The following is a 16,320-nucleotide window of genomic DNA, read 5'->3' on the forward strand; positions in this document are numbered from 1 at the left end:
AATGTAGTGCCAGAGGTCGATGTTTACACGCAGCGTGTTTGCTCGTCTCTGCAGGCTGACAATGATTAACTCTGTCACTCGGGAAAGGGCCAATTGTTGGGAGAGTTTTACTGTCCAGAAGCTGTCCACCACCATCACCACGAGCACCACCACCACCGCAACCGCCACACGTAGCGAAGTCGACCACCACCACCACGACCACCACCACAACCACCACCACCACTACCACCACCACCACCGCACGTAGATAAGTCGACCACCACCACCACCACTACCACCACCACCTCCACTACCACCACCACCACTACCACCACCACCACCGCACGTAGATAAGTCGACCACCACCACCACCACTACCACCACCACAACCACCACCACCACTACCACTACCACCACCGCACGTAGATAAGTCGACCACCACCACCACCACCACCGCCACCACCACCGCCAAAACCACTACCACCACCACCACTACCACCACCACCACTACCACCACCACCACCGCACGTAGATAAGTCGACCACCACCACCACCACTACCACCACCACCTCCACCACCACCACCACCACCTGAGTAGAGAAGTCGACCACCACCACCACCAACACCACCAACACCACCACCAACACCCCCACCACCACCGCCACCACCACCACCGCCACCACCTGAGTAGAGAGTGTGGGTGTTGGTGGTGAGTAGAGACAGCGGCCATGTCGGTTGGGGTGGTGAGTTTCCTGCTCCTGCTGCTGAGCTGCTGGGCAGCGCTCCCCATCGCAGCCTCGGGTGAGCAGAGCGGCAGCTCCAAACCTCACCCTCACCACACGCTCACCCTCACCACACCCTCACCCTCACCACACCCTCACCACACACTCACCCTCACCCTCACCACACCCTCACCACACCCTCACCCTCCCCACACCCTCACCACACGCTCACCCTCACCCTCACCACACCCTCACCACACCCTCACCCTCACCACACCCTCACCACACGCTCACCACACCCACACCCTCACCCTCACCACACCCTCACCACACCCTCACCCTCACCACACCCTCACCACACCTTCACCACACCCTCACCACACCCTCACCATACCCTCACCACACCCTCACCACACCCTCACCACACCCTCACCACACGCTCACCCTCACCCTCACCACACCCTCACCACACGCTCACCCTCACCCTCACCACACCCTCACCACACCCTCACCCTCCCCACACCCTCACCCTCACTCTGACCACACCCTCACCCTCACCACACCCTCACCCTGACCTCACTCTAACCCTGACCCCAATGCTAAACATAACCCTGACTCTAACCCTGACCTTCACTCTAACCCTAACCCTGACCCTGATTCTAACCCTGACACTAACCCTGACCCTGACTCTAACCCTGACACTAACCCTGACCCTAACCCTGACCCTAACACTAACCCTGACCCTGACCCTAACCCTGACTCTGACTCTGACCATAACCCTGACTCTAACCCTGACCTTCACTCTAACCCTGACCCTGACAATAAACCTCACCCTGACCCTCACCCTGACCCTAACCCTGGCTCTAACTCTAACCCTGACTCTAACCCTGACCCTGACAATAACCCTGACCCTCACCCTGACCCTAACCCTGGCTCTAACACTAACCCTGACTCTAACCCTGACCCTGACAATAACCCTGACCCTCATCCTGACCCTAACCCTGGCTCTAACACTAACCCTGACTCTAACCCTGACCCTGACAATAACCCTGACCCTCATCCTGACCCTAACCCTGGCTCTAACACTAACCCTGACTCTAACCCTGACCCTGACAATAACCCTGACCCTCATCCTGACCCTAACCCTGGCTCTAACTCTAACCCTGACTCTAACCCTGACCCTGACAATAACCCTGACCCTCATCCTGACCCTAACCCTGGCTCTAACACTAACCCTGACTCTAACCCTGACCCTGACAATAACCCTGACCCTCATCCTGACCCTAACCCTGGCTCTAACACTAACCCTGACTCTAACCCTGACCCTGACCCTCACTCTAACCCTGACCCTAACCCTGACCCTAACCCTGACCCTGACTCTCACTCTAACCCTGACCCTCACTATAACCCTGACTCTGACCCTAACCCTGACCCTGACCTTGACTCTAATCCAGACCTTCACTCTAACCCTTTCTGACAGACCTGTTCTTCACTTGAGGACGGCTGCTTGCGTTGTGGCCGAAACGTCGTGAGAATTTTACCTTATTATGTTTTATTTTTATTATTTTATTATTTCCCTTCTACGTGACTTTACCGAAAGAACCAATAAGATGAATCCCTGCATAATATTTTATTATGTTTTATTTTTATTATTTTATTATTTCCCTTCTACGTGATGACTTTACCGAAAGAACCAAGAAGATCAGTCTGTGAACGCCTGGGCGTGTGCATCTTTGTCTCTGGTGGTGCAGCGGCAGAAGATGGTGAAGAAGGTGGAGGTGGAGGAGGTGGTGGAGGAGGTGGACAAGGAGCGACCGCCACTGACGAAGAGTGCAGCGACTTCTCCAAGCTGGACCTGGGAGATGCCTTCCGAGGCACCGAGGTGAAGGTGCGATTCCTGCTCTATCCCGCGGGTCTCCGCCGCGCCTGCGGCAAACTCCTCAACGCCAGCGCCGCCGGCAAGCTGCTCGCACCCACGGCGCCCGGTAGGGGAGACACGGGGACATCATTGGGACACCACGGGGACATGGGGATGGAGACACGGGGACACCACGGGGACATGGAGACACGGGGATGGAGACACGGGGACATGGGCATGAAGACACAGAGAGACGGGCATGGAGACACGGGGACATGGGGGGATGAAGGGATGGAGATATGGGGACACGGGACATGGGGACACGGGGACACGGAGACATGGAGACATGGGGGGATGGAGACACAGAGACACGGGGACATGGGGGGATGGAGACATGGGGATGGAGACACGGGGACACGGAGACACGGGGACACGGGGACATGGGGGGACACGGGGACACGGAGACATGGGGACATGGGGACATGGAGACACGGGGACACGGGGATGGGGGGACACGGGGACACGGAGACATGGAGACATGGAGAAATGGGGACATGAGGATGGAGACATGGAGACACGGGGATGGGGACACGGGGACACACTACTACACTATACACCACACTACACTATAGTGCTGTACTAGTAGACTACACTATACACTACTACATTATACACTACATGATACACTACACTATACACTACTACCCCTGAACTCGTACCCCTGAAATCGTACCCCTGAACCCTGAACCCATACCCCTGAACCCGTACCCCTGAACCCGTACCCCTGAACCCGTACCCCTGAACCCATCCCCCTGAACCCTGAACCCGTACCCCTGAACCCGTACCCCTGAACCCGTACCCCTGAACGCGTACCCCTGAACCCGTACCCCTGAACCCATCCCCCTGAACCCTGAACCCGTACCCCTGAACCCGTACCCCTGAACCCGTACCCCTGAACGCGTACCCCTGAACCCGTACCCCTGAACCCATCCCCCTGAACCCTGAACCCGTACCACTGAACCCGTACCCCTGAACCCGTACCCCTGAACCCGTACCCCTGAACCCGTACCCCTGAACCCGTACCTCTGAACCCGTACCCCTGAACACGTACCCCTGAACCCTGAACCCGTACCCCTGAACCCGTACCCCTGAACACGTACCCCTGAACACGTACCCCTGAACACGTAACCCTGAACCCTGAACCCGTACCCCTGAACACGTACCCCTGAACCCTGAACTCGTGCCCCTGAACCCGTGATGGAGGAGGTGGGGTGCAGGAGAGGCGAGTGACGTTTATCATCCACGGATTCCGCATCTCCGGATCCAAGCCGGTGTGGCTGGACAGCATGGTGGCGACACTTCATGCGGTGCGCCACCACCACCACCAACACCACCACCAACACCACTACCACTACCATCACTACCACCACCACTACCACCACTATCACCACCACTACCACCACTATCACCATCACTACCACTATCACCACCACTACCACCACCACTACCACCACTATCACCACCACTACCATCACTACCACCACCACTATCACCACCACCACTACCACCACTATCACCATCACTACTACAACCACCACCACCACCACTACCACCACCACTATCACCACCACCACTATCACCATCACTACTACAACCACCATCACTACTACAACCACCACCACCACTACCACCAACAACACCACTATCACCACCACCACTACCACCAACAACACCACTATAACAACCACTATCACCATCACTCAGGGGCGTTTTCTTCATTAGGGCGATTGGGCGACGCACCACCAATGTCATTCAACCACAGAGTCACGCTAGGCGTCACTGCAGCCTCTGGATATAGTCCAATCAGCGTCATGTCACGTTCTGTGGAGTACCGCCTCTTTTTGGGCGATTTCACTCCGGCTGAGAATCGCCCCGAGTGGCCCCATAGACTTACATTCAAAGATGTTTTTTTTTCGAACGGGGGCGCTCCAATGCATTCTCTATGGCTTCCGGGAGGGCTCGCCCTAACGTGCTTACGTCATCATACGTAAGCACGTTTCATCCAACAATATAATTTATCGCCACCTAGTGGAATCTTTAATAAAATAAACTTGAGTGGTTTGTTTTAATAGTGAGTATAGAAACAAACAAGATGTATTGTAAGAGTCACTTAATTTTTCATTAATATTAAAGAAGTGAAGTTGCCTTTACATGCTTAAGCTGTAAAATTATCCATTGCATGGGTGGACCTTATCCTTATCAATCATCCAGACATTTGCCCCCCCTGAGAGATTTTGCAGGAGCCGCCACTGCCATCACTACCACCACTATCACCGCCATCACTAGCACCACCACCACCACTACCACCACCACTACTACAACCAACACCACTACCAACACTACCAACACTACCAACACCACCACCACCAGCACCATCACCAGCACCACCACCACCACCACTACAATCACTATCACCACCACCACCACCACAACCATTGATGCTGCTTGTGGTGCTGGTGGTGATGAAGGTGGTGGTGGCAATGTCCGATGATGACGATGTGGATGATGACGTGGATGATGCGGATGATGATGTGGATGATGATGATGTTGTGGATGATGATGATAATGTTGATGATGATGACGATGATGACGTGGATGATGATGACGATGATGACGATGATGATGACGTGGATGATGACGATGATGATGATGACGATGATGATGACGTGGATCATGATGATGACGATGATGATAATGACGATGATGATGACGTGGATGATGATGACGATGATGATGGCGATGATGACGATGATGATGATGAGGATGATGATGACGTGGATGATGATGACGATGATGATGACGATGATGTGGATGATGATGACGATGATGACGATGTGGATGATGATGATGATGACGATGATGACGATGATGACGTGGACGATGATGACGATGTTGACGTGGATGATGATGACGATGATGATGACGATGATGACGATGTAGATGATGACGATGTTGACGTGGATGATGATGACGATGATGACGTGGATGATGATGACGTGGACGACAACGAGGTGGGTCACGAGGTGGACGACGACGAGGACGACGTGGATGATGATGATGATGATGACGTGGACGACGACGATGACGACAAGGTGGATGACGACGAGGACGACGAGGTGGGTGACTAGCTGGACGACGAGGTGGGTGACGAGGTGGGTGACGCGGACCGCCCCAGGTGAGGCCGGAGGGCGACGTGATCGTCGTCGACTGGAACCACGGAGCCACTCACCTCGTCTACGGCGCCGGCCGTCAGGAACGTGCGGCCAGTGGCCACCGAACTCGCTCAACTCGTACAGCGCCTGCTGGTGAGTCGTCACCTCGTCATCACCTCGTCATCATGACGTCATCATCATTACCTCGTCATCATGACGTCATCATCATCACGTGGTCATCACCACCTCGTCTACAGCGCGGCCGTCAGGAACGTGCGGCCGGTGGCCACGGAGCTCGTTCAGCTCGTGCAGCGCCTGCTGGTGAGACGTCATCACCTCGTCATCGTCACCACGTGGTCATCTGGTCATCACATCGTCATCACATCGTCATCACCTCGTCATCGTCACGTGGTCATCTCGTCATCACGTGGTCATCATCACGTGGTCATCTCATCATCACCTCGTCATCATCTCGTCATCATCATCTCGTCATCACCTCGTCATCATGACGTCATCATCGTCACGTGATCATCTCGTCATCACCACGTGGTCGTCACCACGTGGTCACACCTCCGTGGGCGTCATTGTCATCATCATTTTCTTCATTATCAACCCCTCTGCTGATTTCATCACCACCACCACCACCATCACCACCACCACCACCATCACAACCACCACCACCATCACCACCATCACCACAACCACCACCACTATCACCACCACCACCACCACCACCACAACCACCACCACCATCACCACCATCACCACCACCACCACCATCACAACCACCACCACCATCACCACCATCACCACAACCACCACCACTATCACCACCACCACCACCACCACAACCACCACCACCACCACCACCATCACCACCATCACAACCACCACCACCATCACCATCATCACCACAACCACCACCACTATCACCACCACCACCACCACAACCACCACACTATCACCACCACCACCACAACCATCACCACCATCACCACAACCACCACCACTATCACCACCACCACCACCATCACCACAACCACCACCACCATCACCACCATCACCACCACCATCACCACCATCACCACCACCACCACCATCACCACCACCATCACCACAACCACCACCACCATCACCACCATCACCACCATCACCACAACCACCACCACTATCACCACCACCACCACCACCATCACCACCACCACCACCATCACCACCACCACCACCACCACCATCACCACAACCACCACCACCATCACCACCACCACCACTATCACCACCACCACCACAACCACCACCACCATCACCACAACCACCACCACTATCACCACCACCACCACAACCACCACTACCACCACCACTACCACCACCACTACCACCACAACCACCACTACCATCACCACCACCACCACGTTGATCATCATCCCTCTCCCTCCTCCTCCTGGCAGCGGGACGGGGAAGTGCTGCCTGGGCGTGTCCACCTCATCGGTGCCAGTCTAGGTGCACACGTCTCGGGCATGGCGGGCGCCGACCTCAACGGAACCCTCGGGCGGATATCAGGTGGACGGAGACAAGATCCATCCACTGCTGGGGGAACACCACCACCAACACCACTACCAACAACACCACTAACATCACCACCACCACCAACACCACCACTACCAACACCACTACTACCAACACCACCACTAGCCCCACCACTACCAACACCACCACCACTACTACCAACACCACCACTAGCCCCACCACTACCAACACCAACACCACCAACACCACTACCAACACCACCACTAACATGACCACCACTAGCCCCACCACTACCAACACCACGACGTTCATCACCACCACCACCAACACCACCACTACCAACACCACTACTACCACTACTACCACCACCACTACTACCACTAGCCCCACCACTACCAACACAACCACTACCACTACTACCACCACCACTACTACCACCACCACTACTACCACTAGCCCCACTACTACCAACACCACCACGTTCATCACCACCAACACCACTACTACCAACACCACTACCAACACCACCACCACCACTACCCCCCACTACCCCCCCCCTACCACCACCCTCCCCCCCACCACCACCAACACCACCACCATCACCACCACCAACACCACCACCACCACCACTAGCACCACCACTAGCACCAACACCCCCACCAACACCACCACCACCAACACCACCAACACCACCACCACCACTAGCACCAACACCACCAATACCCCCACCAACACCACCACCACCAACACTACCACCACCAACACCACCACCACGACCACCAACACCACCACCACCACCACCCCCACCACTACCCCCCCCCCTACCACCACCCTCCCCCCCACCACCACCAACACCACCACCATCACCACCACCAACACCACCACCACCACCACTAGCACCAACACCACCAACACCCCCACCAACACCACCAACACCACCACCAATACCACCACCACTAGCACCACCACTAGCACCAACAACCCCACCAACACCACCACCACCAACACCACCAACACCACCACCACCACTAGCACCAACACCACCAACAACACCACTAACATCACCACCACCACCAACACCACCACTACCAACACCACTACTACCAACACCACCACTAGCCCCACCACTACCAACACCACCACCACTACTACCAACACCACCACTAGCCCCACCACTACCAACACCAACACCACCAACACCACTACCAACACCACCACTAACATGACCACCACTAGCCCCACCACTACCAACACCACGACGTTCATCACCACCACCACCAACACCACCACTACCAACACCACTACTACCACTACTACCACCACCACTACTACCACTAGCCCCACCACTACCAACACAACCACTACCACTACTACCACCACCACTACTACCACTAGCCCCACTACTACCAACACCACCACGTTCATCACCACCAACACCACTACTACCAACACCACTACCAACACCACCACCACCACTACCCCCCACTACCCCCCCCTACCACCACCCTCCCCCCCACCACCACCAACACCACCACCATCACCACCACCAACACCACCACCACCACCACTAGCACCAACACCACCAACACCCCCACCAACACCACCAACACCACCACCAATACCACCACCACTAGCACCACCACTAGCACCAACACCCCCACCAACACCACCACCACCAACACCACCAACACCACCACCACCACTAGCACCAACACCACCAACACCCCCACCAACACCACCACCACCAACACCACCACCACCAACACCACCACCACGACCACCAACACCACCACCACCACCACCCCCACCACCACCACCCCCATCACCACCACCACCACCACCACCTCCCCCCCACCCCCCCACCACCCCCACCACCACCACCTCCCCCCGTCCGCCTTTGTCTCCCCGCGTCTCCCGCAGCGCTGGACGCGGCGGGTCCCGAGTTTGAGGATCGGAACGCCGACGAGCGCCTGGACCACACGGACGCCGCATTCGTGGACGTCTACCACAGCGACACCGACAGTGGGGACAGGGGGACTGAGACACGGGGACACGGGGACACGGGGAGACACACGGGGAGACACGGGGACACGGGGCACGGGGAGACACGGGGACACGGGGCACGGGGAGACACGGGGACACAGGGACATGGACACGGGGAGACACACAGGGACACGGGGAGATGGAGACACGGGGACACGGGGAGACACACGGGGACACACGGGGATATGGACACGGGGAGACACGGGGACACAGGGACACGGGGACAGGGACACAGGACACAGGGACACAGGGACACAGGGACACGGGGACAGGGACAGGGACACGGGGACAGGGGGACACGGGGACACAGGACACAGGACACATGGACGGGGACACGGGGACACGGGGACAGGGGGACATGGAGACACGAGGACACGGAGTTGTGGACGTGTACCACAGCGACACCGACAGTAGAGGCCGGCCGAAACTGAATTTCTGGTTTCGGCCGAAACCGCAACCAGACCGAAAGTTAAAGATTGACTTTCGGCCGAAACCGAAACAGAACGGTACATAACCAAAGTTACCGAACACAAGATTTATGAAAGAAGTCACGATGCAATGCTACTTTAATAAAAAAAAATAATCTAGAACTAATCATTCAGAGCCTGCAGTAAGAGTCGCTAAATATCAAATCTTGAGGTGTTACTTACTTAGTAATTATATCCAAACAAACGAATGTTGCAGTGAAGAAACAACAGTTTTTCCGCATTCAGCCAGACAGGTCGTATATACAGTGATTCCTCGGTTCACGAACTTAATTCGTGAACTGACTCTGGTCGCGAACCGAATTGGTCGTGAACCGAGGCACATTTCCCACAGGATTCAATGTAAATCCGGTTAATCCGTTCTGACCTTTTTTTTGGTTTTTGAAGTTCAAAAATATGAAACAAATGACAATACACATTAGTACTGTACAGTATAGTAATGTATAAAGAGAGAACACTAACCTTGCTTGAGATGACTTCAGTAAGCACTCAAACGGGTGAACTGTACAATACAGTAAGTACAGTATTGTACAGTACAGTAGTACAGTACTGTATGTGCTGAAAAGCACACCAAAAAGCAAAAAGTCACTGAAAGTGTCTTCACAGTACTCACAGTACTTCTTTCTGTGTCTCTTCTTCTCTCCACGATCTTCCTACAGGAAGTCACGACCACGTGACAGCCTGGAAACAGCATTAAAATGGCCGCGGCTCCTGTTCGTGAACCGAGTTGTTCGTGAACAGAAGCAAAGTTCGTGAACCGGAGCGTATTTTTAATGAACTTTTCTGTTCGTGAACCGAGTTGTTCGTGAACAGAAGCAGAGTTCGTGAACCGGAGCGTATTTTTAATGAACTTTTCTGTTCGTGAACCGAGTTGTTCGTGAACAGAAGCGGAGTTCGTGGACCGGAGCGTATTTTTAATGAACTTTTCTGTTCGTGAACCGAGTTGTTCGTGAACAGAAGCAGAGTTCGTGAACCGGAGGGTATTTGTATGAACGTTTCTGTTCGTGAACCGAGTTGTTCGTGAACAGAAGCGGAGTTCGTGGACCGGAGCGTATTTTTAATGAACTTTTCTGTTCGTGAACCGAGTTGTTCGTGAACAGAAGCAGAGTTCGTGAACCGGAGCGTATTTTTAATGAACTTTTCTGTTCGTGAACCGAGTTGTTCGTGAACAGAAGCGGAGTTCGTGGACCGGAGCGTATTTTTAATGAACTTTTCTGTTCGTGAACCGAGTTGTTCGTGAACAGAAGCAGAGTTCGTGAACCGGAGCGTATTTTTATGAACTTTTCTGTTCGTGAACCGAGTTGTTCGTGAACAGAAGCGGAGTTCGTGGACCGGAGCATATTTTTATGAACTTTTCTGTTCTTGAACCGAGTTGTTCGTGAACAGAAGCGGAGTTCGTGAACCGGAGCGTATCTTTATGAACTTTTCTGTTCGTGAACCGAGTTGTTCGTGAACAGAAGCGGAGTTCGTGGACCGGAGCATATTTTTATGAACTTTTCTGTTCGTGAACCGAGTTGTTCGTGAACAGAAGCAGAGTTCGTGAACCGGAGCATATTTTTTAATGAACTTTTCTGTTCGTGAACCGAGTTGTTCGTGAACAGAAGCAGAGTTCGTGAACCGGAGCATATTTTAATGAACTTTTCTGTTCGTGAACCGAGTTGTTCGTGAACAGAAGCAGAGTTCGTGAACCGGAGCATCTTTTTATGAACTTTTCTGTTCGTGAACCGAGTTGTTCGTGAACAGAAGCGTTCGTGAACCGAGGTATCACTGTACATTAGCAGACCGTAGTTGCGGCTGTAACCTTGCTCCCAAGCTGCTGCTGCTGACGTATGTGTGTGTTTGCAGCCTATCGCATAGAAATGCCTAGCGCCGACTGACCGGCCGAGTGATAGACGTAGCACTAGCGTTATATTCTAAAAATAGATCTTCGCCGCCACTTTGCCTGACGCTCCATCTCAGGCTACCTGGGTGGAGGTCACCTTTGCCTTGACCTTTGTGTTCAACCCCCCCCCCCCCACCCCCCCCCCCGTGTCCCTCTCTCTGGGCAGTGTTCGGCATCAAAACGTCGGTCGGTCACGTGGACTTCTACATCAACGGCGGCGAAGACCAGCCGGGCTGCCCAAAAACCATCCTGCAGGGTGAGGAGTGAACTCACTACACTATACACTACACTACTATACACTACACTATACACTACACTATACACTACACTATACACTACACTATACACTACACCACACTATACTACTATACACTACACTACTATACACTACACTATACACTACACTACACTATACACTACACTACTATACACTACACTACTATACACTACACTATACAGTATACACTACACTACTATACACTACATTATACACTACACTATACACTACACTATACTACTATACACTACACTATACACTACTATACACTACATTATACACTACATTATACACTACATTATACACTACACTATACACTACACTATACACTACTATACACTACATTATACACTACACTATACACTACATTATACACTACATTATACACTACACTATACACTACACTATACACTACTATACACTACATTATACACTACACTATACACTACACTATACACTACACTATACACTACACTATGCACTATACTATACACTACACTATACACTACACTATACACTACACTATGCACTACACTATACACTACACTATACACTACTATACACTACACTATACACTACACTACACTATACACTACACTATGCACTACACTATACACTACACTATGCACTATACTATACACTACACTATACACTACACTATACACTACACTACACTATACACTACACAATACACTACACTATACACTACACTATACACTACTATACACTACACTATACACTACACACTACTATACACTACACTATACACTACACTATACACTACACTACTATACACTACACTATACACTATTATACACTACTATACACTACACTATACACTACTATACACTACACTATACACTACACTATACACTACTATACACTACACTATACACTATACTACTATACATTACACTATACACTACACTACTATACACTACACTATACACTACACTATACACTACACTATACACTACACTACTATACACAACTATACACTACACTACACACTACACTACTATACACTACACACTACACTATACACTACTATACACTACTATACACTACACTATACACTACACTATACACTACACTACTATACACTACACTACTATACACTACACTATACACTACTATACACGACACAACTATACACTACACTATACACTACACTACTATACACTACACTATACACTACACTACTATACACTACACTACTATACACTACACTATACACTACACTATACACTACATTGTGAGCCTTTTGGCGTCATCTGGTCCAACACCATGTGAGACTAGGCTCTAAGAAAAGCTGTCTCGGGTGTGGACCAATCAACTTCAAGGACAGTGCATACCTTATGCCAGAAAAAAGTGTGTTGACCAGTGAATTATCGCAAGATCGAAATATCGTAAGTCGTACCCATCTCAATTCGGGGACTACCTGCACATGAGAACTGAAACTCGCCTCAACGGCACTTGCCCCAACATTCTGCCGAGGCTACACATGGGGTCGGGCGCCTTTGTCTGTGTCTTTGTCTCTGCCAGGGAAGGAGTTTGTGATCTGCGACCACCAGCGCTCCTCGTTTCTGTTCCTGGCGTCGATGCGAGCTCCGTGTAGCACTGCGGCGTTCCCCTGCGCATCGCGAGAGGCCCTGCGGGAGGGTCTATGCTCCGACTGCAACGTCGGACCAATCGGGGTCTGTCCCCTGCTAGGTGACGACGAATCACACACGTGCATACAGCACATACATCACATCATATACATCACATACACATACATTACACACACACATCACACACATCACATATACATCACACACATCACATATACACACACATACATCACATTACATATACATCACACACACATACATTACACACATTACATTACACACATACATTACACACATTACACACATCACACACATCACATATACATCACACACACATACATTACACACATTACATTACACACATACATTACACACATTACACACATCACACACATCACATATACATCACACACACATACATTACACACATTACATTACACACATACATTACACACATTACACACATTACACACATCACACACATCACACACACATACATTACACACACACATCACATATACATCACACACACACACATTACACACATTACACACATCACACACATCACACACACACATCACACACATCACATCACACACACACCACACATCACACACACACAGCACACACACTTACACACATCGTTATCATTGTCATGGATACCTAAATCATCATCGTCATGGTCTATTCACTGCTGGATCAACACATCAGCAGCACGCGGTGTGTGACCCCCTCCCACGTGACCCCCCCACGTGACCCCCCTCTCCCGTGACCCCCTCCCACGTGACCCCCCGTGCACACGTGACCCCCTCCCACGTGACCCCCCTCCCCCATAACCCCCCCTCCCACGTGACTCCCCTCCCCCGTGACCCCCTTCCCACGTGACCCCCTCCCCCGTGACCCCTCCTCCCACGTGACCCCCCTCCCCCGTGACCCCCTTCCCACGTGACCCCCCCCCCCACGTGACCCCCCCCCCCCACGTGACCCCCCCTCTCCCGTGACCCGCTCCTCCGTGACCCCCCTCCCCCGTGACTCCCCTCCCACGTGACGCCCCCCCTCCCACGTGACCCCCCTCCCCCGTGACCCCCTCCCCTGGACGCCCCCCCCACGTGACCCCCTCCCACGTGACCCCCCCCCCAGGCTACTGGGTAGAGCGCTGGCTGCCCCCCCAGCGCGTTCAACTTCAGCGTAGTGGCCGCCTACGCAGAGACATCCAACAACTCGCCCTTCGTGGTGAGCGCACTCACCCCCCCCCCACTAGCCCCCACCCCTACACCCCCCCTAGCCCCCACCCCTTCACCCCCCACTAGCCCCCACCCCCTACACTCACCCCCCCCCACTAGCCCCCACCCCCTCACTCCCCACTAGCCCCCACCCCTTCACCCCCCACTAGCCCCCACCCCCTACACTCACCCCCCACTAGCCCCCACCTCCTCACCCCCCACCAGCCCCCACCCCTTCACCCCCCACTAAGCCCCCACCCCCTACACTCACCCCACTAGCCCCCACCCCTTCAACCCCCCACTAGCCCCCACCCTCACCCCCCACTAGCCCCCACCCTCACCCCACTAGCCCCCACCCTTCACCCCCCACTAGCCCCCACCCCCTACACCCCCCACTAGCCCCCACCCTTCACCCCCCACTAGCCCCCACCCTTCACCCCCCACTAGCCCCACCCCTTCACCCCCCACTAGCCCCCACCCCCTACACCCCCCACTAGCCCCCACCCTTCACCCCCCACTAGCCCCGACCCTTCACCCCCACTAGCCCCCACCCCCTACACCCCCACTAGCCCCACCCTTCACGCCCCCACTAGCCCCCACCCTTCACCCCCCACTAGCCCCCACCCCTTCACCCCCCACTAGCCCCCACCCCCTACACCCCCCACTAGCCCCCACCCTTCACCCCCCACTAGCCCCCACCCTTCACCCCCCACTAGCCCCCACCCTTCACCCCCCCCACTAGCCCCCACCCTTCACACCCCCACTAGCCCCCACCCTTCACACCCCCACTGCCCCCACCCCCTACACCCCCACTAGCCCCCACCCTTCACCCCCCCACTACCCCCACCCTTCACCCCCCAACTAGCCCCCACACTTCACCCCCCCCACTAGCCCCCACCCGTCACACCCCCACTAGCCCCCACCCCCGCACCACCCCACTAGCCCCCACCCCCTTCACACCCCACTAGCCCCCACCCCTTCACCCCCACTAGCCCCCCCCCCTCACCCCCACTAGCCCCCACCCCCCTCACCCCCCCACTGAGCCCCCACCCCTTCAACCCCCCACTAGCCCCCACCCCCTTCACCCCCCACTAGCCCCCACCCCCTCACTCACCCCCCACTAGCCCCCACCCCCCTCACCCCCACTAGCCCCCACCCCTTCACCCCCCACTAGCCCCCACCCCCTACACTCACCCCCACTAGCCCCCACCCCCCTCGACCCCCCACTAGCCCCCACCCCTTCACCCCACACTAGCCCCCACCCCCTACACTCACCCCCCACTAGCCCCACCCCCTCACCCCCCACTAGCCCCCACCCCTTCACCCCCCACTAGCCCCCACCCCTACACTCACCCACCACTAGCCCCCACCCCCTCACCCCCCACTAGCCCCCACCCCTTCACCCCCACTAGCCCCACACCCCTACACTCAACCCCCCACTAGCCCCCACCCCCTCACCCCCCACTAGTCCACCACCCCCTCACGCCCCACTACACTCA

The 16,320-nt window shown here is 54.3% G+C and overlaps 1 protein-coding gene across 1 annotated transcript in view; it reads left to right on the plus strand.

Annotated features, from left to right (window-relative positions):
* Positions 1–93: 93 nt before the first annotated feature.
* The window catches only part of LOC133358580 (lipase member H-like), a 16,832-nt gene continuing 605 nt past the window's right edge, over positions 94–16,320 (plus strand). The window contains 11 exon segments of the mRNA XM_061576948.1: positions 94–780; positions 2,453–2,686; positions 3,826–3,926; positions 5,795–5,863; positions 5,865–5,924; positions 7,220–7,331; positions 9,219–9,320; positions 11,875–11,964; positions 13,531–13,698; positions 14,739–14,770; positions 14,772–14,831. Coding sequence (XP_061432932.1) covers positions 708–780; positions 2,453–2,686; positions 3,826–3,926; positions 5,795–5,863; positions 5,865–5,924; positions 7,220–7,331; positions 9,219–9,320; positions 11,875–11,964; positions 13,531–13,698; positions 14,739–14,770; positions 14,772–14,831 — 1,101 coding nt within the window. The 5' untranslated portion in view covers positions 94–707.

This window comes from Lethenteron reissneri, chromosome 62 (genome assembly GCF_015708825.2).
Source record: "Lethenteron reissneri isolate LAM-NWPU_2019-01 chromosome 62, ASM1570882v1, whole genome shotgun sequence".
Taxonomy (NCBI): domain Eukaryota; kingdom Metazoa; phylum Chordata; class Hyperoartia; order Petromyzontiformes; family Petromyzontidae; genus Lethenteron; species Lethenteron reissneri.